General features: G+C 45.6%; 1 protein-coding gene across 2 annotated transcripts in view; it reads left to right on the top strand.

The window, feature by feature from the left end:
* The first annotated feature begins 3,757 nt into the window (after positions 1-3,757).
* Positions 3,758-27,904, top strand: part of MYO1F (myosin IF) — a 45,260-nt gene continuing 21,113 nt past the window's right edge. Inside the window, exons 1-11 of one of the 2 annotated variants that reach the window (XM_027844174.1) lie at positions 3,758-3,906; positions 7,491-7,642; positions 20,938-21,075; positions 22,243-22,332; positions 22,860-22,954; positions 23,236-23,323; positions 24,658-24,747; positions 25,413-25,544; positions 25,934-26,068; positions 26,517-26,649; positions 26,850-27,046. In XM_027844174.1, coding sequence (XP_027699975.1) covers positions 20,998-21,075; positions 22,243-22,332; positions 22,860-22,954; positions 23,236-23,323; positions 24,658-24,747; positions 25,413-25,544; positions 25,934-26,068; positions 26,517-26,649; positions 26,850-27,046 — 1,038 coding nt within the window. In that variant the 5' untranslated portion in view covers positions 3,758-3,906; positions 7,491-7,642; positions 20,938-20,997. The remainder of the gene's footprint in view (positions 3,907-7,490; positions 7,643-20,937; positions 21,076-22,242; positions 22,333-22,859; positions 22,955-23,235; positions 23,324-24,657; positions 24,748-25,412; positions 25,545-25,933; positions 26,069-26,516; positions 26,650-26,849; positions 27,047-27,904) is intronic. The other variant, XM_027844173.1, reaches the window with a different exon arrangement.

The raw sequence follows: 27,904 nt of genomic DNA, 5'->3' as shown, positions 1-27,904 counted from the left end.
ATTGCCAAAAACAAAAAAAAACAAAACAAAACAAAAAGTAAGGGTGAGCACAAGCAGAAGTTATAGAGACAGGTGGATAGACAAGAAGTAATAGAACACCCACACACTAGAGGCCCAGAGTCCCAACAAACAATTACAGGGAGATGTATGATTCCTGTGTAACCTTAGGAATGTAAGCAAAGATTGACAGCTCTGCCCTACCTCCTCTCATCTTGCCATGTAGAGCTGCATGGATCTAGGCTAGCTTCCAGGGGCATGATGGGCATTGGAAAGAATTTGTTCACCTCTAACTCAAATTTAAGGCTGTTGCGGAGAAAACTGGTTAGAGTTGTGGCTTTATGTCCCACCTGGGGTACCAGAACAGCTAGGTGATACAGTAGATAGAGCACCCATCCTGGAGTCAGGAGGACCTGAGTTCAAAGCCAGCCTCAGTCACATAACACTCTCTAGCTGTGTGACTCTGGGCAAATCATTTAACCCTGTTTGTCTCTGCTCCTCATCTGTAAAATGAGCTGGAAATGGCAAACCACTCCAGTATCTTTACCAAGAAAACCCCAGATGCGGTCACAAAGAGTAGGGCACAACAGAAACTACTCAATAGCAAGAAAAAAGAGAACTGCCAGTTGGAGGAAGGAGTTCAAAAGATAGATTTGAGTGGAGGGACTCTCATTATGCTGGCTAGGTGCCCTGGGGACCTGACTCACAAAAGAACTGAAATAGCCTGAAGCTATCTCCCAAGTGTCCCTAGGGAAAGAAATCAAAATAACTGCTGCAGTTCAATAAAGAACCAGTGGGTGACAGTAGTAAGTCAGGAGAAAACCAAGAGAAGGTAATAGCAGTTTGATGGAGTTGCAACAGATGGCAGTATAGTCTCTGAAAATAATAATAGAAGCATTTAGCTAGCACTTCAAAGTTTGCTGAAGTCCCATTTGACCTTCACCACCTTGTGAGATAAGTGTTATTGTTATCCCCACTTGGTAGATGAAGAAACTGAGGCTGAAAGTTTAAGTGATTTGTCCTGGGTCACAGCTAGTGTCAGCGGTAGGATTTGAACTCAGGATTTCCTAACTCCAGGTCTAGTGCTTTCCTATACCCAAAACACATTAGAAACATTGCTGAACTTGCATATAACATAGCCAAAGGAAAATCCTTACCTCACTCCACCCCCACCATGCATAAGGACTTGCATTCCCACAGCATGAATAGAAAAGGGAATACAGGTTCCCTCACCACCCCCCCCCAAGTCATCTCACAGTCCTGGGACTGCATTCCATCTGGAAAAATCTCTGTGCTTTTGAAATAGCTGTTTAGTTTTTCCCCAGAAAGTTGCTCATGGTATCAATTCATTACACTGTCTCCCGCTGGTTTTTTCCTGAATTGCAATTGCTTCTGGAGAAGGAGGTGCAGCTAGGCGGCTCAGTGGATAGACTGTTGGGCTTGGAGTCAGGAAGACTCTTCTACTTGAGTTCAAATCTGGCCTGTGACCCTGGACAAGTCACTTAACCTGTTTGCCTCAGTTTCCTCATCTGTCAAATGAGCTGGAGAAGGAAATGCCAAACCGCTCCAGTATCTTTGCCACGAAAACCCCAAATGGGGTCACAAAGAGCTGGGCACATGGGAAATGACTCAACAACAACAACCTAGAGGAGGAATGACAATTTAGAGGATAGCCTATAGCCTAAGAGCTATACTGTATCAACTCTTGTGACTCAGACCCATAGCTGCTATTGTCCTGATCAGCATAGGCAAAATCCCTCTGGATCAACTCTGTCTTGACCTGGAGTCAAGAAGACCTGAGTTCAAATGCAGCCTCAGATACTTATTAGCTGTGTTACCTCAGGCAAGTCACTTAACCTGTCTGCCTCAGTTTCCTCTATTGTAAACTAAAGATAATAACAGCACCTACCTCCCAGGTTGTTGTGAGGACCAAATGAGATTTTTTTTTAACTTTTTCAATTAACAAGTATTTATTTTGACTCCCTCTCATTTCTGCCTCCTAACAAAAAAAAAGCACAAAAACAAAACTCATGTCAAAAATAGTCAAGCAAAACCAATTCCCACATTGGCCATATGAGATAATGTTTGTAAAGTGCTCAGTGCACATAATAAGCACTGTATAAATGGTAGCTATCATTGTTGTTGTAGCACACTCACATTAGGTGAGTAAATTCTTTCACTTCCCATTATGCCTCTTGAAAGCTAGTCTAGGTGCCTGTAAGATCCTTGGAACCTACAGAAAGCAAAACTGGAGGGGTGATGTAGAGATGGCCACATTTGTCCTGCATCTATTTATTCAGTGGCCTTGGTTTGGGAGCCAAAATGCTTGAGTTGCAGTCCTGGCTCTGCCATTGTCTCAAGCAAGTTCCCACCCCTCTTTGGGTCTCGGTTTCCCCCACTGTAAAAATGAGGAGACTGAACCTGGTGATGTCAAAGGCTCCTTCCAGCTCTGTGTGTTTGGAAGCTTTTATCTATTTCCAGTGTGACCCACTTAGGGCTGAGTCTGGAAGGCATGTAGATAGATGTACAGCAGCTTTCTAGTTAGCGGAGCCCACTTTCTCTTTCCAGTAACTTCCCCTGAACTTTGTGATTCCCACCATACTTCCAACTCTGCTACTGATGTGCTGTGTGACCTAGTCAAAGGGGGAGAACAGCCCCTCCCAACCTCCTTTGTGGGGGTATTATCAAATAAGACCATGGGTGGGAAAAGGTTTTGAAAAGTCTCACAAAAAAGCCCCTTGGGGAAAAAAAGTTCTTCCCCACATGCGATCTCAGTCTATGTATGTTTTGTCTTTTGTGTGTCTCTAGCAGAAAGAAAGAAATTGATTCTGGTTTCCCACCATTCTCTGAATAAGGGTTCCACATTTCAGACAACTGCTGTTACATCATCCTAACCTCAACCTCAGCCTTCCCTTAAGCCTTTTCTCCCAGGCTTCTTCCCAGACCCAGAAAAATGTTGCTATGGAGCTTGGTTGGGCCACATCCCTAGGACTGCTGGGCCCACCATTCAATTCAACAAGCCTCTATTAAGCACCTACTATGTGCCTAATATGCCGGCCACTAGGTGGCGTAGTGGGTAGAGTGCTGAGCCAGGAGTCATCTTCCCAAATTCAAAACTGGCCTCAGACTTTTTCTAGCTGTGTGACCCTGGGCAAGTCACTTAACCCTGTTTGCCTCAGTTCCTCATCTATAAAATGAGCAGGAAATCCCCTCTGGGATCTTTGCCAAGAAAACCCCAAATGGGATCATAAAGAGTCAGACAGGACTCAACAACAAGTGCTTAATATATAAAGACAAAAGGGGCAGCTAGGTGGTGCAGTGGAGTCAGGAGGACCTGAATTCAAATCCAGCCTCAGATCAAATACTTGACACTAGCTGTGTAACCCTGGGCAAGTCACTTAACCCCAATTGCCTAATATATATACATATATACACATATATATATACACACACACACATATATATGTATATGTATATGTATATGTGTAAAGACAAAAATGAATACAACTTCTTACCCTCAAGTGGCTTACAGTCTACTGACCAAAGGAGAAATGAACAGAACCAAAGGTGCCTCCCAGCTTCCTGTCAGTGTTCAGTCTTGTCAGCTGGACTCACTTGTAGGAGACCCATGGCGCCCATCCTGCCCCCTCCTCAGAGGAGGCCTCTACTCCCTCTGTGGTGAGAGCTCCTTCCCCCCTGGCCCTGCCCCTCCCAGTGATAGGAAGTGGGTGTGGGGGAACAGAGACCTTGGTAAGAGGAACTGATGTTACTCAGAGAGCCAGCAGCAGGCCATGTCTGAGTCCCCACCAGGAGCCCCCTGAACCTGGCTCTTCCAGCAGCCACAGCCACCTGCTTCACCCCAGGGGACCCAACCTAGGGCCACAGGGACCAAGAATTGCAGCTACCATGGTGAGTTGCTGTCACAGTGCAGCTCAGAGCAGCCTTGCTCAGCTTGAGGCAGTCCCCTGCCCCACCCTACCTTGTCTGCTTACAACGAGAGTCCTGATCGAGGGCTTTCAGACAGACCACTGGGTGTGCCATTTCCCAGGTCCGTACCCATCCCTACTTCAGTCCAGGTGAGATGTCCTTCTCCCAGGCCCGCCCACCTTCATCCCAAGACCCAGAAGAAATGGACGGGGCCCCTGACTGAGTGCCAAAGATCTGAGTTCTAATCCCAGATCCACCACTGACCCTCTGCAGCACTACAGTGAAATCTCTTCCCTGCTTTGTACTTCCAGTTTCCTCTCTGTTAAATGAAGAGGTTGGATTTAATTATTTGGAAGGGTTTTATGAGCCAAGGGCTCAAGCCCACTCTTTCCCGGGGGGAGCCAGACAAGGGAAGCCCAAAGCCAGAGCTTTTAAGGGATTGGCCCAAGGACAGCTAATGCTGCCCATTCAGGGGAGAGGGATATCAAAGCTCATCCTGCCACAAGCTGTTTGCCCAGGAAGCTGCCCTGGGGGGACCCTTCAGGATATTCCCCTGGAATCCTCCCTCCTGGCCCCAGTGACAGGCTATTGCATGTGGACCCAGTCTACATTGGCGTCTGTGACTGGGATCAGGGCTCAGCATAATAATAATTGCTACAGTAAAACTCCCATTGCATGGGCTGTCTCTGTTCTATTGGCATTGTCAGACCAGAGCGTGGAAAGTGTTAATGCTGATCCCATAGGCCTTGTGATATGAGAAGAACCCTGATCAGGCTGGGAGCTAGGATACCTAAAATCTTATCCTGAATCTGCTGCTGACTGACTGCTTAATCTTCGAAAAGACTCTCTCCCTTTTTGAGGACCTTGGTTTCCCCATCTGTCAAATGAGATAGTTGAATCAAATGAGCTCTAAACTCTCAGTTTGGCCTTTCTGTGTTCTGAGGTCTTTCCCAGCCCTGATGTCTTTGGTTGTATTTCCTAAGGGCTCCCTGGCTCTAAAACTGTTTTAAATTCCCTCTCAGCTTTGATGTTCTCTGAGCCTATGAGCAGGGCTGGCTAGATCTAAGCTCTGTCTTGAGCTTGCTCTGTGTCACCAGGCCAGTTGCTTGGGCTCTCTAGTTTGTGACTTTCTGGGGGTCTCTAGGCCAGCCTTTGTTTCCCTCTGGGCTGCAGTGGTGAAAATCAGAGTTCAGGAACCTTCACCTCAACTCTACCTGTCCCTTCCTCTAGCCTGCCTTGTCTTGTTTCAAGCTACCTTTTCTCTGTTAAAGGTGGGATAGGGGGAAAAAAAGTGGGAGAGGTTGGAAAGAGTTAAGGATGAGGGTAGAAGGGCAGGATGATTGGTCCCTAAGGAAATGGACATCTGGGAAGGGAGCTAGGGTTGGAACCTAACTTACTTGGGCTTCTAAGAGGAGAGGTGGAGGCCTGACCACCAAATGCCTGAAGGGAGAGGAAATTAAGTGCTGACTGACTGAGTCTCCAAGAAGCAGTGACTGGAAGTCACTTGGGCCAGCTGAGAAGTGAAGGTGCTGATTGCTTCTGTTTCTGTTTTTCTCAGATTCTGTGACATCTGTGCTCACCTCCACCGAGGATAGAGATACCCTAGTGGGAGCATTTGTGGTCTCAGTGGTGGAGGTGACAAGAAAGCTGTGACAACCCAGCCAGTGTGTCAGTGTCAGTGACTTAGACTCAAAGTGATACGTGATGCTAGGAAATATGAAGCAGATAGCGTGGTCGCAAGGGATGCTGGGAGGGAAAAAAGAGAGACTATGTTGGGCAGATGAGCCTATAGTCAGCCCCTAGAGCTCTCTTTGTCTAGGATAGAATGTCATGTGATATCCCATGATGCTGAGGCAGCTAGGGAGCACAGTGGGTAGAGTCAGAAAGACCTGAGTTCCTGAGTTCAAATCCTGCCTTAGATATTTACTAGTTGTGTGACTAGACAAATCACAACCTCTGTATCTCAATTTCCTCATCTATAAAATGGATGAGGCATAGCTAAGCATAGCTCCTACTTCATAGGATTGTTTTGAGGATCAACTGAGTTAACATATGTAAAGCACTTCAAAAACTTTAAAGAGCTATATAAATGTGAGCTGTGATTATTATTGATATAAGCTTCATGAGGGCCACAGCTGTTTCTTCTTTTATTTTTCTATCTCCTTTGTAGCATAGTGACTGGCACATAGTGGGTACTTTTAAAGTTTCTTAGATTGGATTGGTTTAGAAGAGTGACAGCCACAGTTACAGTGACAAAGAGACTAATGGCGATGGGTTTCAGCAAGACAAAGTGATGGAACAGTGGTCACGGTGACAGGATCATTGATGGGGACAGACTGTTAAAGCTTAGATGATTAAGTTCTTGACCAGAGTCAATATATGTATAACTAATGGTGATGGGAGGGAGAGAGATAATGAAAAGACACCATTGTTAGTAATCAAGAGAGGGGCTGACTTGTTATATGACCTTTAGTAAGTGCCCTCTCCTTCCCTGAGACTCAGTTTCCCCATCTGTAAAATAAGACAATTGGACTAGGTGACCTCAAAGGCCCTCAACATTCTCTCCTTTGGGACTTTAAGGACCCTCCCAGCTCTGACACATTCTGTGTTCTGAGGCACAAACTAAAAATACAATAAAACGTAGATAACATCAACATGGTTTTAAGTCAATACGCAGCCCACAGGGATCCGTCCATGGATGTTTCAGTGGCCCTGTTTCTATTTGAGTTAGAAACTGCTGTTCTAAGGCCCCTCCCAGCTCTGAGAGTGCTCTGTGTTTTAAGTTCCTCGTGAGCTCTGACGTTCTATCCTCTCAGGGCCCTCAGAGCTCCAACAGCATAATTTCTCAACTGCCAAAAATAGATAGGAGAGAAAGGACTGGATGTGGAATAAGAGGAGCAGGGTCCAATCCTTGCTTCTATTGTCTCTTAGCTGTGTGCCTTTATAAATCACATCACCTCTGTTTCTTCCTCTTTAAAATTAGGAGATTGGTCAAGAGATGATCTTAAAAGTACTTTCCAGCCTTAAATCCCATGATCTTCGTTCCCATCCCTGACATTCTTTGTTCTAAGACTGTCTCACTTCTGTATTCAACAATAATAATTGGTCTGTATATATCGCCTTAATATTTACAATAACACTTTAAATGTATTTTCTCAGTGTGAGGCAAAGGTAGGTGTAATTATCAGAGATGTCTGTAATGATGTCTCTGTACAGATGTAATGTATGTAATGATGTCTGTACAGATGTCTCTGTAATTTTGCTATTGAAGAAAACAAGGCTGAACAAGGTAGAGTGACTTGCCAAGATCCAGCCAGATCCAGCCTTAGACACTTGCTAGCTGTGAGACCCTGGACAAATCACTTAGTCCTGTTTGCCTCAGTTTCCTCATCTATAAAATGAGCTGGAGAAGGAAACGGCAAACCACTCCTGTATCTCTGCCAAGAAAACCCCCGATGGGATCACAGACAGGCAGACATGACTGAACAACCAACTTAGGTTGACTACAACCCCAAGTTATAGATGCTGCTGAGCATCTTAAAAAATGCTTGTTGATTATTTGACAGCCCTTCAGCTCAGATTTTCCATGACTGAAAATGACCAGTGACTGAGGGAATATCCAAGAGTGTCTGTGAAGGCATTAATGGTGACAAGGGACGTTTCGACAAGCAGCACTTTGAAGTTTGCAGCCCTTAGGTGCTCCCAATAACCTACTGAGGTAGGTTTCCCAAAATTCCTTATCTCTATCTTAGAGTTAAGGAAACTGAATCCCTGAAATGAAAGGCCCTGCCTGAGGTCAGACAGCTGATGACCCAAGCAGAGCTGTGCTTTGGACCCCAGAACTACACACACTAAGGAGAAGGACTCCAAACCCAATATTCTTTCCATTCTACTCTGGCAACTGGGTAATGGAGCTGTTAAGGCACTGTGCCTGGAGTCAGGAAGACCTGAATTCAGATCAGACCTCAGAATACTTATTAGCAAATCACTCAATCTCTGTTTGCCTCCGTTTCCTCAATCTGTAAAATGGAGCTAATAATAGCATCTAATTTCCAAGGTGGCTTTGAGGATCAAGTGAGAGATTTATAAAGCACCAGGCACATAGTAAGCTCTTAGTAAATGCTTGTTTGTTTTTGTTTTTGTTTTTTTTTTACCCTATGCTACCTCTTGCCTCTCCTTTCCCCTACCCCTAAAGCTGGCAGGGGAGCAGGAAGGGTAGGATCAAGGATTAATTAGGGAGGATGGGATTAATTAGGGACCAGGCATGTTGGGGATGTCTGCTAATTGGAGGTAAATCTACACCCATGAGGATATCTCTCTATGCAGGCTGTTGGAGCCTAGTATGTTAGCCTCTGCTTCAGAGGCAAGAAGTAGGGTGGGGCTGCCCTGGAGCCCAAGAGTTACCAAGTAGGGTAGATGATGTAGCGACAGCAGGGGCAGCAGCATCTCCCCAGGGCAGGGGCCACTCTTTGCAAGACTTCCCCCCCCACCAACTTGTCCCAGGCTGCGGGCAGCGGGAAGGAAGGAAGTGGCTCTTTCTTACTCTTTGCTCATCATCCTCGGTAGCCCTTAGGAGCTGAGGGGGAGGGGATGAGAGGCCAGTCCTGAGTCTTCCCTAGAAAATCCAGCTGCCCCAGGTCCCAGGGAGGCCCCACACAACCTGGCATGGCTTCTGGCTCCTCCCAATACTGTTCAGTGCTAGTCAACAAACTGCCTATTATACTTGGTATCACCCAGAGCAAAAAGCACTGAATGACTCTAGGCCTGTTTCATCCTTTCTTCCATGGGGATAATCATAGTTGTAACCTGGAGCTGGAGTGAGCAATTCTTGGTTCTGGGACAGATTCCCAGAATCTGCAGGGGTGAGGGTGGAGGCCAGACAAAAGGAAGGGAGCATGAATGAACAATCTGCCCCAGTTGGGTGTTGTTGCACCAGGGAAGGTGTGATTCGAATCTCAGAGAGTTGGCCCTCCCCTTCATGGCAATGGGAAGGGCACAACAAGGAGAATGAAGGTGGGAGAAGGTGGGCCCTGAGAGAGAGATGTAACAGCAATGGAATCCTGGGAGTAATAGCTGGGCAAAGAAGTAAGGAGTTTTACTTTGGACAACCTGCCCTCAGGAAACTTACATTCTACTGGTGGGAAGGAGAAATACACTGACATCACTAATCCAATGGAGAATGAGATCATTGGCAAGTATTATGCTAAATGAGAGGAGAGAAAGATCACTTTGGGGGAAGGGAGAGAAGGCTTTCAAAAGGGGCTGCACCTGAGCTGGACCTTGAAGGAAGGGAAGAAATTCAACAGATATAGATGAGAGGACATGTTCATTTTAAACAGAGGGAATGAGGGCCCTGCCCCCCTCAAGAAGCTCACCCCATTTTTCTGTCCCATTTTGGGCTTCTTCACCGATCCTACCCAGGGTTTGCTCAGCCTGGAGGGTGCCCTGACCCACATTGGCCTGGTGGGTCCAGAGTCATGGAGACTGGGTCGAGGGGGTGGGGGAGTTACAGACTTCCTGCCCTCCCCATCACCCACTGATGCTAACCCTTCTCACTCTCAGCAGCCCTCCTTTCACAACACCCCCAGTTTGGTTGACTCATCTAGCTTGTAGTCAACTGTGACCACAACTTCTTTTTCCAGACCTTCCCTCTTTTCCTCCCCCATTCTCCCCAACCCTACTCTCCTCTATCAGGAAGGGATTTCAACAACTCACCAAACATCTACTTGTGTATATGTGTGTCTCCCAAGTAAGCCCGATGAAGTCTCCTGGCTGGAAAGCTGAATGTGTCTCCAGAAGCTGATCTGGGTTCAGCTTCTATGACTGGACCACAAGCTAGCAAGAGGGTGGAGGGGATAGAACATGGGACTTGGAGCTAGGAAGGCCTGTGATCAAATCCTGCCTGAAACATTTGTCATGTGTGATTTGGAGCAAGTCACTTAACCTCTCTGGAACTTGATTTCTTCAGCTATAAAATAGGAATAATAATAGCACCTACTTCACATATCAAATAAGATAACGTATGTCAAGAGCTATGCAAACCTTGAAATGTTATGTAAATCCTAGTTCTTATCTCCACCAGCCCTTTGAGGTCATAAGGCCTTCAGTTTCTTCAGCTGTAAAATAAGCAGGTGGGGCTAAACGACCTCTAAATTTCCTTCTAATTTATCTCTAAATCTATTAGCCCTCACTTGTTAGAAAAGAACCCAAGGCCAAGGGAAGCCAGCATGTTGGAGCAAGAATGTTTACCAAGGTCCTCCCATTCCAAAGCCAGTGCTCCTTTCCCCTGTAATTAGCCAGCCCAGTGCCTACTGAACTATGTTAAGTGGCTCTGTCCCATCCAGCAAGCTCACAGGACCACAGGATTTAGGGCCAGAAAGGACCTCCTCTGGCCCACTTGAGGACTGTGATCTTTCTCAGGAAGGAAGAGACCCCTGTGGATAACTCATACAAGAACCAATGTCTTCGAACCCCAGCGCACCATAGACCAAACCAGGGTGTTTGCCTGGGAGAGAAAACAGAAACCAGGAAGTTTGGCAGCAAACTGGGGAGTAAGAGGCAGCCGAAGCTAAGAGGTGTCCTTTGTGGGGGGAGGGATAACATGAAGAAGGGGGAGAAGAAGCTGAGTATTAGCCTGGGCCTCAATTTCCTCTTCTGTAAAAGGGAGGGAGGCTGGATTAGGTGGTTGCTAAAGCAGCGTTCTTAACCTGGAGTCTATGACCTTTCAAAAAACAAACCAACCATTTTTGATAACTGTTTTCAATTTAACTGGTTTCCTTTGAAATGCTATTTTACAAACATTTACAAACATTAATCTGAGAAGGTGTCCATTCTAACTGCCTAAGCGATTTAGAACACACAAAAAAGGTTAAGAGTCTCTTCTCTAAGGGCTCTTTTCTTGTTCTGAACCCAACATAGTATTAATTGTATCTTTCTTGTGTCTGAGTAATTTTCACATTCTACCTAATATTCAAAACTCATATCCCATACCCAGCCTCTTTTCCACACCTCGCCATCCTCTCCTACAAACAGCCAAGGGTGTGTGGGAGCCAGCTCTAACCTGCTCCCCTTGTAAAGTTTTCAGTGTAGGGCAAAGGGTTTGGTGTATTGTTTGTTGGTTGTTGAAATTTAAGAATGTGTTGGAGATGTTAAGAATGCAGATTAAATTTAAGAGTGTATTGTGTGTATATTTTTCAATCTTACAACACTGGCCTCCTGGCTATTCTCATCTCTTGGGCACTGGACATTTTCTTTTGCTGTCCCAGATGCCTGGAATGCTCTTCCTCTTCATTTGTTGCCTCAAGGCTTCTCCCTTAGCTTCTTTCAAGACCTAAAATCTTACCTTCTATTGAAGACTTTCCCAATTCCTCTTTATTATAGTGCGCTCTCTCTCTTAATTATTTCCTATTTATCCTGCATACACATATTTATTTGTTGTTTCCCTCATTAGATTGTGAGCTCCTTGAGTTCTGAGATTGTTTTTTGCCTTTTTTTGTATCCCCAGAGCTTAGCACAGTGCCTGGCACGTAGCAGACTCTTAATAAATATTTAATGACTGGCTGATCTTTCTGCCCAGAGAGCCAGCTGTTAACCATTTACCAGCACACCATTGCATAAGCCTGTATACTCATGGTAGGCATGGATTGGGCTTTATCCATCCCTGGCTCCCTCAAAGCCTATTGGAAGGGTGGAGCCATGTATTAATGAGCCCCAGAATCTGACCATTTAGTCCAATCCATGCCTGCACAAAAATTCCCAGCACTTGGCACAGCCTCTGACATCTAGTAAGGTCACTTAACAATCCCCCAAGTGGTCACCAAGTCTCTGCTTGAGGCCTTCTAGTGAGGGGGAACCCATTACCTCTACCATTTCCACCCACCGCCTGAGTTCTACCCACTGGGACCAAACAGAACAAAGCTAATCCTCCATAGACACCCATTAGGTCACCCTAGAGTCTTCCTTTCTGCTGCTCACCATCCTCAGTTCCTTCAGTCCTCATAGCTAGCTCTAAATGTTAGTTTCTTCCTTTCATCAAGCTGTCTCAACCTCTCCTAGCTGGCTGTCTCTTCCACTCCCCTTTTCTCCCCACCTCCAACCTTCCCACAGTACTAGTGATCTAACACTAGAGGGCGCTCTTCCATTTTCCTTCTAATGTGCTTGAGTACACATTGCAACCTCCCTGTGGAATGGAAGTCCTTCTGGAGGGTGGAGATGGTTGCCGACTACAATGCTTTGTATTTACTTGGTGCTCAGTAAACATTCGCAGACTCAGATCAGTCAATAAACATTTATTAAGCACCTACTATGTACCAGGCACTGTTTCAAGTACTGGGGTTACATAGAAGTAAAAGACAGACCCTACTCTAAGGAGCTTATTGTCAAATGGGGAGGTCAACATGCACACAACCATGGGCAAACAAGATATAGACAGTCTCAGTTGCAGATAATCAAAAATATTTGTGGAAGACAAAGGAATTGTTGATGGATTAATGGTTGTGGGAGAGGGTTGAGGGGTAGGTGGGTGAAGGTTGCCTTGGGGCACTGGTGAATCCTGGATGATGATGATAAGGCTTTAAAGGTTGCAAAGTACTTTAGAAATATTATCTCATTTCACCTACTACTTATTTCCTATGTGACCCTGGGCCAGTCATTTCACTTCATATAGACGAAGGTTTCTACATCTATGAAATAAAGAGGTTTGCTTAGAAGGCCTCACATTGGTCCCTTCTTACTTTAAATCCATGATCCTGTGATCAATGATATTAAAGGGCTTTTAGAGTTAGGATTCTTATCCAAGAACCACCTCCCCTCCTCCTTCCCCCTTTCATTCCTGCCACCCCTCCATGAGCAGAAGATTGAGCCCTGAAAAGTCCTCTTCCAGTTTTTCCTACAACAAAAAATGATCATTTGGAATAGTCTTGGCCATGCATGCTCTCATAGGCAAGATGTAACTTGTAAACAAATGTAGTGGGGGTTTGGAGCATGCCCAGATCACCTAAGAGGGAGCCAGCCAGCACCTCTCATCTGGGTAACTCCATCTGAGATAATCTGGGCATTTGCCAAACCCCCATTACACTAATAAGCATGAAACCAGGCAAAAGATGATAGGGCAAAGATGAAAGTCAAATAAATCACCAGAATATACTATAATAATTGAGACTGTTGCCTTTGATTCTTCCAAACTAACATCAAGACCTTTCTACACACAGAGTTTGGAGTTGGAGTGAAGTAAATGGGTTGCTTTGCCAAAAACCCTGTGGAAGATAAAGGCAGAGACCCGTCTGTGAGGGCATTGAGGCATCATCAGCTATAGTCAGGCGTTATTCTGTGATGGGGACAGCCAGGCAGCCAAGGACAGGCAGATCTGATCCAAGAGTGTTGCTCTTAATGCCTGAAATTCCCCCAGTGAAAATAATCATAGAGTATATAGCTCTAGACAGGTGTGGTTTTTGAAAAAAAAAATTTGCATTGCTTTCTTTTGCTTTATGATGCCTATGAGAGAGATAGAGAGAATCTCAGGAAAACCAAACACCATAACAAAAAAAAAGTAATATGAATGGTGTTCCATATCCTAGTCCCCCACCTCTTCTCATATGTCTTTTTAGGTCTTTAAGTTTTACAAAGCAGTTTCCCCGTGTACTTATCTCCATTTAACTGATGGGGACACTGAGGCTTGGAAAGGGAAAAATCACTTGTTCATGATCACCTAGATGGTAAATGGAAAATCCAACATTTGAACCCAGGACCCTGCTGAGTCCAAGCCCAGTGCTGTTTACACTGCTTCACATCACTAGGCAAACGTAGAGACCAAAATAGAGAGAAATGGGTGGGAAACCTGGAACATGAGATAAATCTAGGGTGGAGACAACAGAGTAGGGACAATAGCTTCAGTCAAGAGTGGACAATTCTAAGAAAAAACATGCCCAGTTCTACTGACAGAAGGTTAGGAGATTTGGGAGAGCAGTTTAGACTTTGTAACTTTTTCCTTTGTTGCAATAATCTCTGCTCTGGTTACTCTGGCCCCCTCTTTGTTATCCTGTGACTCAGTTCCCTAATCCTCCTTCATCTCTTCACACTTAATTAATCAACAAGCATTTACTAAATGCCTACAATGTGACCTCCCCTGGGCTAGAGGTTTAACATCCCTGGGGATGCTAAAACAAAAGCGATGAGTCCCTGCCCTCAGAGTGCTTAGGGTCTACTTTACCCTAACTCTTCTTTGCTCAGCGCCACCCATCTCTGCTTCCTCTGTGCTACTATGACAAACCCCCTTTCTAAAGCTAGCTCTGAGATCCATAATCATAAAGACAAAAACCATTCTTGGAAAGAGCATTTTAATTAATTACATTATGACTCCAATCACCATTCCCTCTGACTTCTTTGTCCAAAACACCCTTCCCTAGCTACCACTTCCAGCCCTTAGCACAGTACTTGGTAGGTAGTAGGCACCTTAAAAAAAAATGCTTGTTAATTCAACTTCTCTTTATGTGCTATTTTCTATTAGAATGTAAACTCTTTTAAAAAAAATTCATAGTTGTTTTATTCATGATAAAAAAAAAACACTTCCAATGATTGCAGGAAATGGTTGTAGTGAATTAATTGAATGTATTATTATTGCTCTATAAAACATGACAAATGTGGGAAAACATGTAAAGTATTATAAATGATCAGGACAATAGACCTTGATTATCATTATATATATTTTTGAAGACAGAAAGTCTGATACGTACATGGACAAAAGAGGACATAGCAAATAAGATAGTTTGCTGGAGTGATGTAGGGGAGGGAGGAGGTTGAATTTATTTTTTTTCTTTTTTTTTTAAAGGCAATTGGGGTTAAGTGACTTGCCCAGGGTCACATAGCTAGTGTCAAGTGTTTGGTCTGAGGCTGGATTTGAATTCAGGTCCTCCTGACTTCAGAGCCGTTGTTCTAGTCACTGCACCACCTAGCTGCCCCAGGAGATTGAATTTAGAGTCAGAAGAACTGGGTTTGAATCTCAGTAGGAACTTGCGTGACCAAGGCCAAGGTACTTAATCTCTCTGGGCCTCAGTTTCCTCATCAGTAAATTAATGAGATTAGACTGCATGATTGAAGTCCCTTCCAGCCCTACTTTCATATAGAATGTAAGCTCTTTGAGGGAGTGGACTACCTTACTTGCTTGTATTTTTATCCTCAGTACTAAACAACAGTATCTAATATATAGTAAATTTAATAAGTCGTTTTTCATTCATTCATTCACCATCAGTTACCTCTGCTCACTGTCATCCTCTGTAGCTCACTGGCATCTCTATTCATTACGCACCTTCACCAATCTCAAAAGAGCTCAGCCTAATCATCCACATAGGAAAAACTAAGTGGATAAAGAATGTCCAGACTATGAGACACCTATAAAACTGGTGGCAGCTAAGTAGCACAGTAGATAGAGTGCTGAGCCTGGAGTCAGGCAGAGTCTTTCTGAATTCAAATCTGGCCTCAGACACTTACTAGCTGTATGACCCTGGGCAAGTCACTTAGTCTTGTTTGCCTCAGCTTCTTCACCTGTAAAATGAGCTGGAGAAGAAATGGCACACCACTCCAGTAACTCCGCCAAGAAAACCCCAAATGGGGTCATGCAGGATCAGATACCACATGTCTGAAAATGACTGAACAACAAATTGGGTTGCCTTGGGGAAATTGCTCAGTGCTTTTTAGTTAACTCCCACCCAAATCTTGTTCCTGAAAACAAGGACTCATTTTTTTAAAAATACCGATATCCTTCCAGTGACGCTGTACAGTTATGAGTCATGGCATACCAGAATTAGTCTCTGAAAACCTAAAATTGCCGGTCATATAGAGGGCAACAAAGAAGACCATTTTGGGTGTGAACCAACTATGCCATCTTAGCAACCGAGAATTATGTAACGGAAGCAGCATAAGGGTTAGCATCAGAAAGATACATGACCAGGAAAGGAAATAGGTCAGTCATATGGCAGGTACAAGGGATAAGAAATGTACAGCCTTTGTGCTCCTTAGAATTATGATGCCAAGGGAATTAGAGAACAGCACCCAGAACATTCAGTCAACTCCTTGTGGAGGATTTACAGAAAAGTACAAACCAGAACCACAGAGGATGAGAAAGCAAGAAAGGGTTTCAATCCATAGTCATACATGGGAGTCTTCCCATCTAGGAGGTCAAAAATCCATTAAAAAAAATTGAAGTAATAATAATAACTCATAGATGGCTGGTATGTGCCTATAAGACCAATTCCTAGAAGACTGAGGCTGGTGGATCCCTTGAGCTTGGGGGGTTCTGAGCTATAGTGGGCTCTGCCAATTGGGTCCATGAATAATAGCCCCTGTACTTCCAGCTCTGGCAAGATGAGGAAACCCAATATGATGAGGAAGAGGAGGATCCATGTGTTTTTAGTACTTTAAGGATGCTAAGATCCCTTGCTCACAATTCCAGACTCCTCCCTTCTCTCTGATTCTTAGCCTGGCCTCTTTTTGCATCTGTGAATTTATGAAGGCAATCAATTGTTCATCCAAGCCTAGATAACAAGCTCCCTCCTTATCTCCTCCTAACATCCTTCTATTCCTTCGATCAACTAACAAGCATTAATTAAGCACTTATTATGTACCAGACACTGTGTATGTATGTATGCTGAGTGTGTGTGTGTGTGTGTGTGTGTGTGTGTGTGTACATATACTAGTTTGAACATAACCCAGTGCCTGGCATATAGCATTGTGTGTGTATGCATATGTTTGTATGTATATACATACATACAGAGAAAACAGAAGGCAATCTCTGAGGGAAGGCACTTGGGGAGAGGGGGAAGGGAGATTTAAGCTGTCTTCCCCCCCCAAGTCATCTTTTTTTTTAAATTAATTTATTTTGGATTATCAACAATCTCTTCCACAAGCTTTTGAATTTTTAAGCTGTCTTAAAGCCCACCAAGGAAGGAAGCAGAGATAAAGAGAAGAAACTAAGATGAAGCCTCCCCTGATTGCCTCTCTTATCTTAGAGCTCTTCAAGTTGCTCTCTCCTTTGTCCTATAGCATTCTGCCTTGTTTGGAGATCCATAGGGGCATAGATATAAAACTAGAAGAGATCTCAAAAGTAATCTAGTTGGACCCCCTCCCCATTCTACAGAAGAGAAAACTGAGGCTCAGAAATGTAACTTCCCCAAGGTCATTTAGCTGATAATTGTCAGATCTGGGGTTCAGAAACCAAGTCCAGCATTTTTTTCCCACTCCACAAAACTGTCAAAACAGAAATAAAGGTCAGTTCCATTCAATAGACCTATATAAATACATGAGAACACAAGATACAAAGATGCAAAAAGATCCGGTTGCCTCCCTCACAGAGTTACAGTTTACTGAGGGGTACTAGAGAAGTACAATTCATGGTGAGGAGTCGCAACCATTTTTACCTGAGGTTTCTGCCAAAGAAACAAACAGAATCCGTTTCCCCCTTAACCCAAGGTTTGCCCAAAGAACAAACCAAACCGGGTTCGCCTTACCAAAGGTTTGACCAGTGAACAAACAGAACCAGGCCGTACATGTGCTATAATGTGCTTATTTATTCTCATTAAGCCAGAGAATCATGCCTTGTGTGGTGGAGTCAGAAAATAGTTCTGAACTCAGAGGTAAACAAGCTGAAGGAGACCCTTTATACACTTAGAGCAATCCCAACTCAGGATGCCTATGCCAACCCAAAATTATAGTCTCCATATGTGTTTAACCTTAATGTGAGAAAGGAATTTCTTAATGGGATAGGTTGTAAATACAATTAGATAAGAGAATGTCAAGGTGTCAATTGAAATTATAGATCCAGTGTCTGTGTTTTTTTAATCATTAACATGAATATATATATATATGTATTTATATGTATATATATATATATACACACACACACACTCATAGCATAGCATAGTATGTATCCATAAAATACCAAGATAAGAAAAGTCCCATTATTAAAGATGGTATCCAGTTCAAGGCACCTTGTCCTTGGTAGTCATAAACAGAAAAATGGTCCTGGTCAGCTTCATCTGGCCTTGTAGTTGCTGACACAGGAAGGGGCATTTTGGGTTCACTCAGAGAGCAAAGCATATCTGTTACACCAGAGCACACAGCATTATGGTAGGTTAAGCTCAGAGTGGACCAAAAATGTCTTTCTCCTGATTGGCCAATTCAGGTTTTAGGCCTTTCTCAGGTGATGGGGCCCCCCAAATGGTTTACAGGAGTGCCGGACAAAGGAGAGAGCTAGACAAAGTGTCTCAGGGAAAAGTGAGAAGGAAACACACAGAAAAAGAACAGGAGAAAAGTTCATAAGAAAGTAGACAAGCTGGCTGTCTTCAAAAGGGACATGTTAAATGTATGATGTATTTTTTTTAAAAAGTAAGCTGTATATAAAAGAGATTGGTGATTTCACACATAACTGTCTTTTTCTGTTCTACTTTTTCTTTGGAAATGATCTCTTTTTTGATTTTTTTTTTTAAGAATTTGGAAAAATGGGGCAGCTAGGTGGTGCAGTGGATAAAGCACCAGCACTGGAGTTAGGAGGACCTGAGTTCAAATCTAGCCTTAGACACTTGACACTTACTAGCTGTGTGACCCTGGGCAAGTCACTTAACTCCATTGCCTAGCAAAAAAAAAAAAAAGAATGAGGAAAAATACAGGGGCAGCTATATGGCAAAGTAGATAGAATGCCCTGGGCCTAGAGTCTGGAAGACTCCTCTTCCTAAGTGAATTCAAATTTGGCCTGAGACACTAGCTGTGTGACCCTGGGCAAGTCACTTAACCTTGTTTGCCTCAGTTTCCTCATCTGTCAAATGAGCTGGAGAAGGAAATGGCACACCACTCCAGTATCTTTGCCAAGAAAATCCCAAATGGGGTCACGAAGAGTCAGACATGACTGAAAAACGACTGAACAACAACAAGAATGACTGAAAAGTAAAGAAAAAGGGAAGAGGAACAGAAGACCTTGAACTGGGAGAATCAGGTCAGGCTTCATAAAGAAATCAGCCCCAGAACTGAGCTCACAAGGAAAAGGATTCTAAAAGGCAGAGAGATAAGGAGGGAATGCATTCCAGGCCTAGGGAAAGCTCATGCAAATGCCAGAGGCAAGAGGTTAGTATGTCCTACTAGAGGAAGGGCAGTGGTCCTGAATGGCCCCTGGACTCCTGAGTAGGTAAAGGGGAGGGCTGTGCAATCAGCCCGGAAAGGTTGGTTGGAATGGCAAGGACAGAATTCTAATCCATGCAGTGATCTCAGTGCAGAGTGCCTATCTCCTCTCAATTCATTGTAGAGATTCTCGATGCAGAACGTACATTGCCTGAAACGGCCCTGATTGCTGTTGCTCAGCTTTATTTCTTTGTCCCTGGGAGAAGAGAGTCACTGGGAAGTGATGTTGATGGTTTTAAAAAAAAGAATATCAATATGTTTTTTTTTAATTGGGGAAGGAGATAGATTGAAACTACATTGTGGTGGACCTTGAATGCCAGGATAAGGAGTTCACATTTTATCCTTTTGAGGCAATAGGGAGCCACTGAAAGTTTTAGAGCAGTGGACTGATTTGGTCAGTCTTGCTCTTGAGGAAGACTCCAGGCAGGTAGCCTTCCTGAATAGTGTCTGGGATGCCAGAGTATACGTAGAACCACATTAGACTGGAATAAGAAAGGTGACTTGAAGCCTCCAAGGCACAAGAAATTTCTACACTGCCTCCTCCCCTCCCCCTCTCCAATATTTCCTTTTCATCTGCATCAAATGCATAGATAACCTCTCCTGCCGGTTTATTCTGATAAAGAGATTGATGAATAATATGAAACCTATTTATTAGCTGTAGAATTTGTCCACCATCACAGTCCCTGTGTTTAGGGAAGGCAGCCAGGTAGAGGAGAAAAAGTCTTTTCCTTGTAGTCTGAAGACATAGCCTTGCCCTTGGTATGTTGAAGCACCATCTCCTCTCTGGGTCTCAGCTTCCCAATTTGTCAAATGTGTGCTGGGGACTCTGAAAGATAGAAACAAGATGATGAAGGGTGAATGAATACAAATGCATGGATTGGTCCTATAAGAACAGTGTCAGGAAAACTAAAGCTTAGAATGACCTGAGGACAGGGAATGACAGCAAAAAGGATTTGTTTTATTGGCTGGTTGTTTTAATTTTTTTTAAAAAGCTAAGTTAGAAAAATGGGGAGGGAGGAACAACTGGATGGTGCAGTGAATAGAGCACCAGCTCTGGAGTCAGAAGGACCTGAGTTCAAATCCAGCCTCAAACACTTAGCAAGTCACTTAACCTCAATTGCCTCAAACCCCCCCCCCCTTTTTAAAATTGTGGACAGAGAAGGGATAGGAATGCTGCTGGGGGTAGGTTAGCCCCTTTCCAAAGGGATAGGCAATAACCTCCATAACTCTCAGCAACATGGATTAAATCAGGCTCACTGAGATTCCTTCCTAAATTCTATGATTCGGGGGTGAATGCCAAACCATGGGGTGGGGGAGGGGAGCAGAACTACTCACTTGGATTCCTAAAAAACAGATTAGAGTCCAAAAAAAAGAAAGAAAGAAATTAGCAAGCACAAAATGGAAGAGATAAAGCTAGAAAGCAATTCATCTGAAAAAAAAAGTTCTGGGGGATCCCAGATAGAACCGAAGATAAAAATATGGCAGTGGTGTGACTTGGCTCCCGGAAAACCTGATGACAGCTTAGACATAAGGCCTAGAATGAGGAAGGTGGCCATCTTGTTGTCCTCGGCCCTGATCGGACCACATCTGTAGCAACAGAGGCACACATAAGAAAACACAACTTTCAGCAGTGGAAAGAGCACCAGTTGTAAAATCAGGAGAGATCTAGGTTGGAATCGTTCCTGTCTCGGTGATTGTGTGATCTTGGGCACGTCCCTTCATCTCCTGGGCCTCACTTTTCCTCACTTATAAAATGAGAGGCTTGGACCAGAAAGTCTGTTGTGGGACTGATTTTGGGGGAGGGCGAGAGGGGTGTTGGGAAAAGCCTCGTGTTCTTCACTTCCCATCCAGGGTAGCAAGGAGCGGTTTCACTGGCAAAGTCACAATGTGAAACAGAGTGGTGTGGATGACATGGTGCTGCTTCCCCAAATCAACGAGGATGCCATTGTGAGCAACCTCAAGAAGAGGTTCCTGGATGACTACATCTTTGTATCCAGCCAAGGCAAGCAGGGGACCAGTACTAGGCAGAACCTGAAGAGTTCAGTAAAATGCCCCTTTCCCTTTCCTCCTGTGCCCTTTCCTTCTCTTCCCTCTCCTTCTGAGGAAGAGGAAGTAAGGCTGAGCAATTGGACCTGGTTCTGTCCTTCCCTGGGGTGTGGATCATGGGGCATGGGATTCTGGCTGCAAAGTAACAGTAGGCAGTGAAGAGAGAAGAGTACTGGGCCTAGAGTCAGGAAAATCTGATTTCAAATCCAGCCTCTGACACTGAACTGGCTCTGTGACCTTGGGCAAATCACTTAACCTCAGTTTCCTCATCTATAATACGGGGCTAGTAATAGCACCTACTTCCCAGGGCTGTCGTGAGGATCAAATGAGGTAATTGAAAAGTGCTTGGCACAGTGCCTTGGTACATACTGCTACGTAACTATCAGTTATTATGATCACACAAGCGGATCAGCTGAAGGAACTGGGGGTTTTAGCTTGGAAAAGAAGAGACTGGAAAGAGGGAGGACATTGTATTTTCAAGTATTTGAAGGAGAGAAGACAGATGGGCTGTCTTAAAGAAGAGGGACTAGCGTTGTCTGCTTGGCCTCAGAGGACAGAACCAGGAACAACAGGTGGATCTTAGGACCGTAGGGCTAACGCTGAAAGACATCTCCCCGGTCATCTGATCCAACTCCATCATTTTATAAATGAGGAAACTGAAGCCAGGAAGTGGCCTTGAGGCAGATTTTGGTTTCATAGAGAGAAAAACCTTCTAACCATGAGACATACAGCCATGTACAAAAGAGGAAAGAGCTGCTTCAGGTAATAGCTGGTTCCTCTTCCCCAGAGTTCTTTAGGCAGAGACTGGATGGCCCTTTGTTGGGGATGTGCAGTAGAAAGGGCCCTGGCTCTGGAACTGGGTAACCTGGATCTAAATTCCAACTCACTTTGCCACTTAATAAATGTTTGACCTTGGAGGTTGAACTAAGGCCCCTTCCAGCTCTGATGCTAGGATCCCAGACAACCCTATGTTTTAAAGGAGAGTTCCTATTCAGAGGCGGGCTAGACCAGAGGTCTTCTGGGCTCTCTTTCATTGAAAGCAGGTATCAGGAAAAGGGGAGGAGGGGATTCAGCCAGGAACCTTGTCTAGTCCTTAACCCAGTAGCTCAGACCTACATTGGCTCAGTCCTCATCTCTGTCAACCCCTTCAAGCAGATGCCATATTTCACTGACCGAGAGATTGAGCTGTACCAAGGAGCGGTGAGACCTGGACCCCTGGGGTAGCTAGGGTCGGGGGAGGGGGGAGAATGTGTTTGTAAGGAGAGGTTGGTGTCTCCATCTACCCCAATTCATGATGTAAACAGACTAAATCACACTCCATTTCTTCAATCAATCTCCATCCCACTCCCACTTCCCAGCATAACTGATTCTCTGGGTCCACCAGGGTCTCTAAAATGTCTCCAGTCCCCCGGGATCTCTGAGGTTCCTTGGATGCCCATAGACTCTCTGAGATCCTCTCTGATCTTCCCAAGAATTCCAACTCTATTAGCTTCCCTTGGGCCTCAGTTCCCTCATCTGTAAAATGAGGGAATTGAACTACCTGACCTCCAAGTTCCCTTCCAGCTCTAGATATGACCCTTCCCTCATCCTACTCCAGAACTGTCATGATATCCAACAGCAGGGAGGGGTCCCTCAGGGCTCTGCCCACCTGATGCCCCTCCGAACAGAGGGAAGGAGCAGGCCCTGTAAGGGCTCTGACTTTCTCTTCTTTATCCATCCAACCCCAGGCACAGTATGAGAACCCACCACACATCTACGCCCTCACAGACAATATGTATCGAAACATGCTCATTGACAGTGAAAACCAGTGTGTCATTATCAGGTATTGCCAGGCCTCATACCCTGACCCCCTCACCCCTTCCCTGCCCCCAATCTATCCTGGATCTTCTACCCACTTTGTGTCTTCCCTGCGCTATCCTGCTAGGCCCTAGTTAACCTACCCAGGAGCTGGGAGCCCAGACCTGAACATCTCCATTCCCATCCCTCCCCTATTTCCACCTCCTTCCCCCGTTCCCAGGATTTGAGGGACATAGAACACAGAACCCTTTGGGTTCCCCTTCCTCTGGGAGAGCTGGGTCCCATCTCTCTCCTCTCCCCCCACAGCGGAGAAAGCGGGGCAGGGAAGACGGTGGCTGCCAAATACATCATGGGCTACATATCCAAGGTGTCTGGAGGGGGAGAGAAGGTTCAGGTAAGTAGGAGGAATGGGGAGATGGCCACCTTCATGGCCTCCCAACACTCACCTAATGAGTCCAGATGAGGAGAGCCCTGGAGACCACAAAGATCATATAAATGGGGATGTTTAGCCTGAAAAGTAGACTGGGGGGAGGCAGTGCAGGGGCCCTCAACTATGTATATATTTGAAATGTATATGAAAGGGACTAGACTTGTTCTACTTGCTTCCAAAGGGTAGAACCAGGAACATTGTAGGTGAAAGTTGTTGATAAGAATTTAGGCTTGATGTGGAGCTGTGGGCTGCCTCAGGAGGGTGTTAGCTCCTATCACCAAAAAAAAAAAAAAGGCCAACAGGCAGAAGCTGGCTGACCTCTGATGAAAGCTGTTTTATTGGGGTTCATTGGAAAGAGCTAGATTTGAAGCTAGAGAACCCGGGTTCAAATCCCAGTGTGACCTTGGGTAAGTCATTTAACCTCCGGAGCTCAGTTTCCTCATCTGAAAAAATAAGAACATTAGACCCAAAAGTCCTTTCCGGCTTTCCATCTAGGTTCCTAGGAGTATCTTGAAAGGGGATCAAGAGCACTAGATTTGAGTCCTGGCTACAACACAACCCGCTTATGTGGCCATGAGCAAGTCACTTCGCCTCTCTGAGCCTCAGTTTCCTCACAAGAAAAAGTGGGGATAAAGATGTGTGAACTGCCTTCCCCACAGGAGCAATGTGAAGGAAGTACCTTCCAAACCTTGGAGCATTAGAGAAATGCAATAGACAGGGGTTGGACCTGTCATTTAATTAGTGGAAGGCACTCCCAGAGGAGGAAGCTCCCTCCACTATTACAGGTGGGCACCTCTACAACTTAGAGATTTGCCTGGAGCTCTGAAGGGACTTGCCCAGGGTCAGAGGGAGGACATGATCCAGGAAGTCTTCCCGACCCAGACACCGGTTCCCTTTCCGATAGGTCCCACTGATGCCTCCCACCTGGTACATGGCCTAAGGCTAGGGACTGGACCCATGACTTCATTAGAATTGGGAATTCCTGACTGAGGAAACTCACCATCCCAATGCAGGTTATTGGCACCTTCTCTGCACCTCAGAGCTGTAGAGAGCCACCTAGCATCACATAGCTAGGAAGTGGCACAGGCAGGATTTTAACTCATCTTCCTGACTCCAAGGCTAGCCCTCTATCTACCCATCAGAGAAATGGGGCTGTGGTATCCATGGCCCCTTCCAGCTCTAGAATTCTGAATCTCCTGTTTTCTGCCTTTGGCCAGCCTGGACTCTGGCCTTGGTACCTACTCTGACCTTGACCTTGACCCTGACTCTGTCTTTCCCGCCATTCATCTCACCTGTAGCATGTAAAGGACATCATCCTCCAATCCAACCCGTTGCTGGAAGCCTTTGGCAATGCCAAGACCGTTCGCAACGACAACTCCAGCCGTTTTGTGAGTTTGCCTAGTATGAGTCCTGGAACACCCAACACCCAACCCCTACCCAGTCACATATGACCCACACCAGCCCTTCATGGGCCTTGGTCCATGAGCCCAATACTGTCATCACAGAGCCCCTCATCATTGGTGCCATTCCCCTCATTGGTGCCATCACTGGTGCCGCACCCACTCAGCCTCTCAGGCCCAGGCCAAGCCCTCCCACCACCTTGAAACCTGCCCTGCCCAACCCAGCCCATAGGACTCTCTCCTGTCCCTGAACAAAAGGGTACTGAGCTTGGACCTAAGAACTGTTTCCTCCTTGAGAAAGCAGAAAGAACACTTGATTTTGGAGCCAAAGAACATGCCTTTAAATCCCAGTTCTGCTGTGTGAGCAAGTTTCCCCTTTACCTGTAAAATGAGGTGGGGTCCAACTAAATAACCTATAAGGTCCCTTCAGCTGGAAGTCTATGATCCTGCCTTGGTCTCTAGGATGACAATGAGGTCCTGGATAGCTGGGTTTCTGCCTTATCTGACTCCTGCTACCCAACAGCATTAAAGGCTCTAACCCTGGCACCCCTGTAAACGTGGGCTCCAAAGTCCCATCCCTAGACATCCCTTCCCTTAATACGTGTACAACAACACTAGGCCTGCGAGGCACTGACTGTCTTCTCTGGGCCCAGGGCAAGTACTTCGAGATCCAGTTTAGTCGAGGAGGGGAGCCCGACGGTGGGAAGATCTCCAACTTCCTCCTAGAGAAATCTAGAGTGGTCTCACAGAATGAGAATGAAAGGAACTTCCACATCTACTACCAGGTGAGGGGAAAAGGGAAGTTGGGGGGAGATGCTAGCTAGCAATGCAGAAAACCAGAGGGCCAAGGGCTGGGGGAGGAACCTGGGACCCAGAATCCAGGAGGCAAGAAGGTAAGTGACGCATTCACCCAGGGCTCCATGATACTGAGACCCTGAAGGTGGAGGACTGGGTGGGGATGGGCCTGGAAGGTAGGTGGCTCGTGTCTAGCTTGAGAGACTACTATTGTCTCCATGGACTCTTCTAAGAATTGATGGGTGCAGGGCACTGGGCACATGGAAAGCCAGTTTAGGGAGGCAGGGTCCAATGAGGGCCTTGCCTCCATTTCTTCCACCCTCCATCTATCTATCCTTCTTTCTACCCATTTCCTTTTCTCCCCTCCCCGCCCTACCAGCTGCTAGAAGGTGCCTCCCAGGAGCAGCGGCAGAACCTGGGCATCATGACCCCTGACTACTATTATTACCTCAACCAATCTGACACTTATAAAGTGGATGGCACCAATGACCTCAATGACTTCCATGAGACTCTGGTAAGGGCCCAGTGACCCTTACTCCCCCCAGTTGCTCCCCCCAGCATCTAGGTTGAGGCCACAGGGAGATGCCTGAGCCCGGGACAAGGCCACCTTCTCTATTCATGTCAGGTTATAAAGCTAGGGGAGGCTCTGTCCTGGAGTCTGTGTCCTTGACATAGAGGGCAGGGGCTACACAGGGACAATAGCAGGGGTGACCCAGGCATGCAGACAAAGGTAGAGATGGAGATGAGACATGGGCAGGGACAGGGACAGAGACAGACACACAGAGAAAGGGGCATGGGCAAAGACGGGATATGGGCAGGCAGCAGAGACAAAAGAAGGAGCAGGAGCAGATGGGGGCAGGGGCAGAGAGAGTGTATGAGCAGGGGAAGAGGACAGGGCAGGAAGTGGGCCAGGATCAGAGGCTTTCAACAAAGACACCAACCACTTTGGGGTGGGCCCACAGGATGCTATGCAGGTCATCGGAATCCCACCCAATGCCCAGCAGCTGGTCCTACAGATCGTGGCTGGAATCCTACACCTGGGGAACATTAGCTTTTGTGAAGAGGGAAACTATGCCAGAGTGGAAAGTACAGACCGTGAGTGTTCAGGGATGTGCATGGGAACCCAGGGGAAAGAGTTCTAACTGGGAAGAGGGCAGCAGGAAGTAGGGGAGAGAGAGGGAGAGAGACTTGGGAGTTGTTAGGGGACAGCAGGACCTGTGAGTAAAGGGGTGAGGCTGTGGGGGCTAGGGAGCCATGGCCCTGACCTCAGACCCTCATCCTGGCCCTTTCCCCAGTGCTGGCCTTCCCTGCCTACTTGCTGGGCATTGACAGCGGGCGCCTCCGGGACAAACTAACTAGCCGTAAGATGGACAGCCGATGGGGTGGCCGCACAGAGTCCATTAATGTAACGCTGGGTGTGGAGCAGGCTGCCTACACACGAGATGCCCTGGCTAAGGGGCTCTATGCCCGGCTCTTTGATTTCCTGGTGGAGGTAAGCCCTGGTGTGCTGAATAGGGAAGAAGGGTATGAGAAGCAGCCTGGCATACTGGATGGAGTGCTGGGCATGGGTTGAATACCACCGCAGCCATCTACAAGCTGTGTGACCCTGGGCAAAGCACTGAAACTCATAAAATAGGAATGATGATTTCTGCCTTTCAGCAGGGCTATGGGAGGATCAAATGAGATCATGTGCATAAAGGGCTTTGCAACCTTAAAGAACTATAGGAATATAAATTATGATTAGAAGAAGGGCGAGCCCTGGGCCAATAGTTTCAGGGGGTCTGTGAGGGCAGTGTTTGGGGTAGGCTGAACCTCTCCAAGCCTACCAGGCAAGGCAATGGGGAAATCTTGTCTATAAGAAACTTTCACACTCTTTCCATTTAAAAAAAAAAAAAGCTTTTATTAATGTCTTTTTTTTTAAATCACCATAATTTCCCCCAGTATCCTTCCCCTTCCCCCACCCAGAGAGCCACTCAACATGACAAATATTTTTTTAAAGACAGAAGAAATAGAAGGGAAAAAATGAGGATAATTGGTCAATACATTTAAAAAGTCCTGCATTCATGGGCCACCCACTCGTACAGTGGGGTGGGGTAAGGATGTCTTGTCTTCTCATGGCTCTTCTTTTGAGTCATGCTTGTTTTTTACAATTTTGCAATTTTCACTTTTGGTTTTCTGTAGTTTTTTCCATTTACATTGTTGTGGTCATCATGTATATTTCTTTCTTGACTCAGCTTTCTTCACTTTGTCTCTATCAGTTCACACAGATCTTTCTAAGCTTCTCTGTAATCATCACACACATCATTTCTTACAGCACAGTAATATTCCATTTACATTCATGTACCCTGAC

The sequence above is a fragment of the Vombatus ursinus genome, unplaced genomic scaffold (genome assembly GCF_900497805.2).
Source record: "Vombatus ursinus unplaced genomic scaffold, bare-nosed wombat genome assembly UNPS02014935.1, whole genome shotgun sequence".
Lineage (NCBI taxonomy): Eukaryota > Metazoa > Chordata > Mammalia > Diprotodontia > Vombatidae > Vombatus > Vombatus ursinus.
Note: the sequence above shows the minus strand (reverse complement) of the source record. Positions and strands in the feature narration are given on the sequence as shown.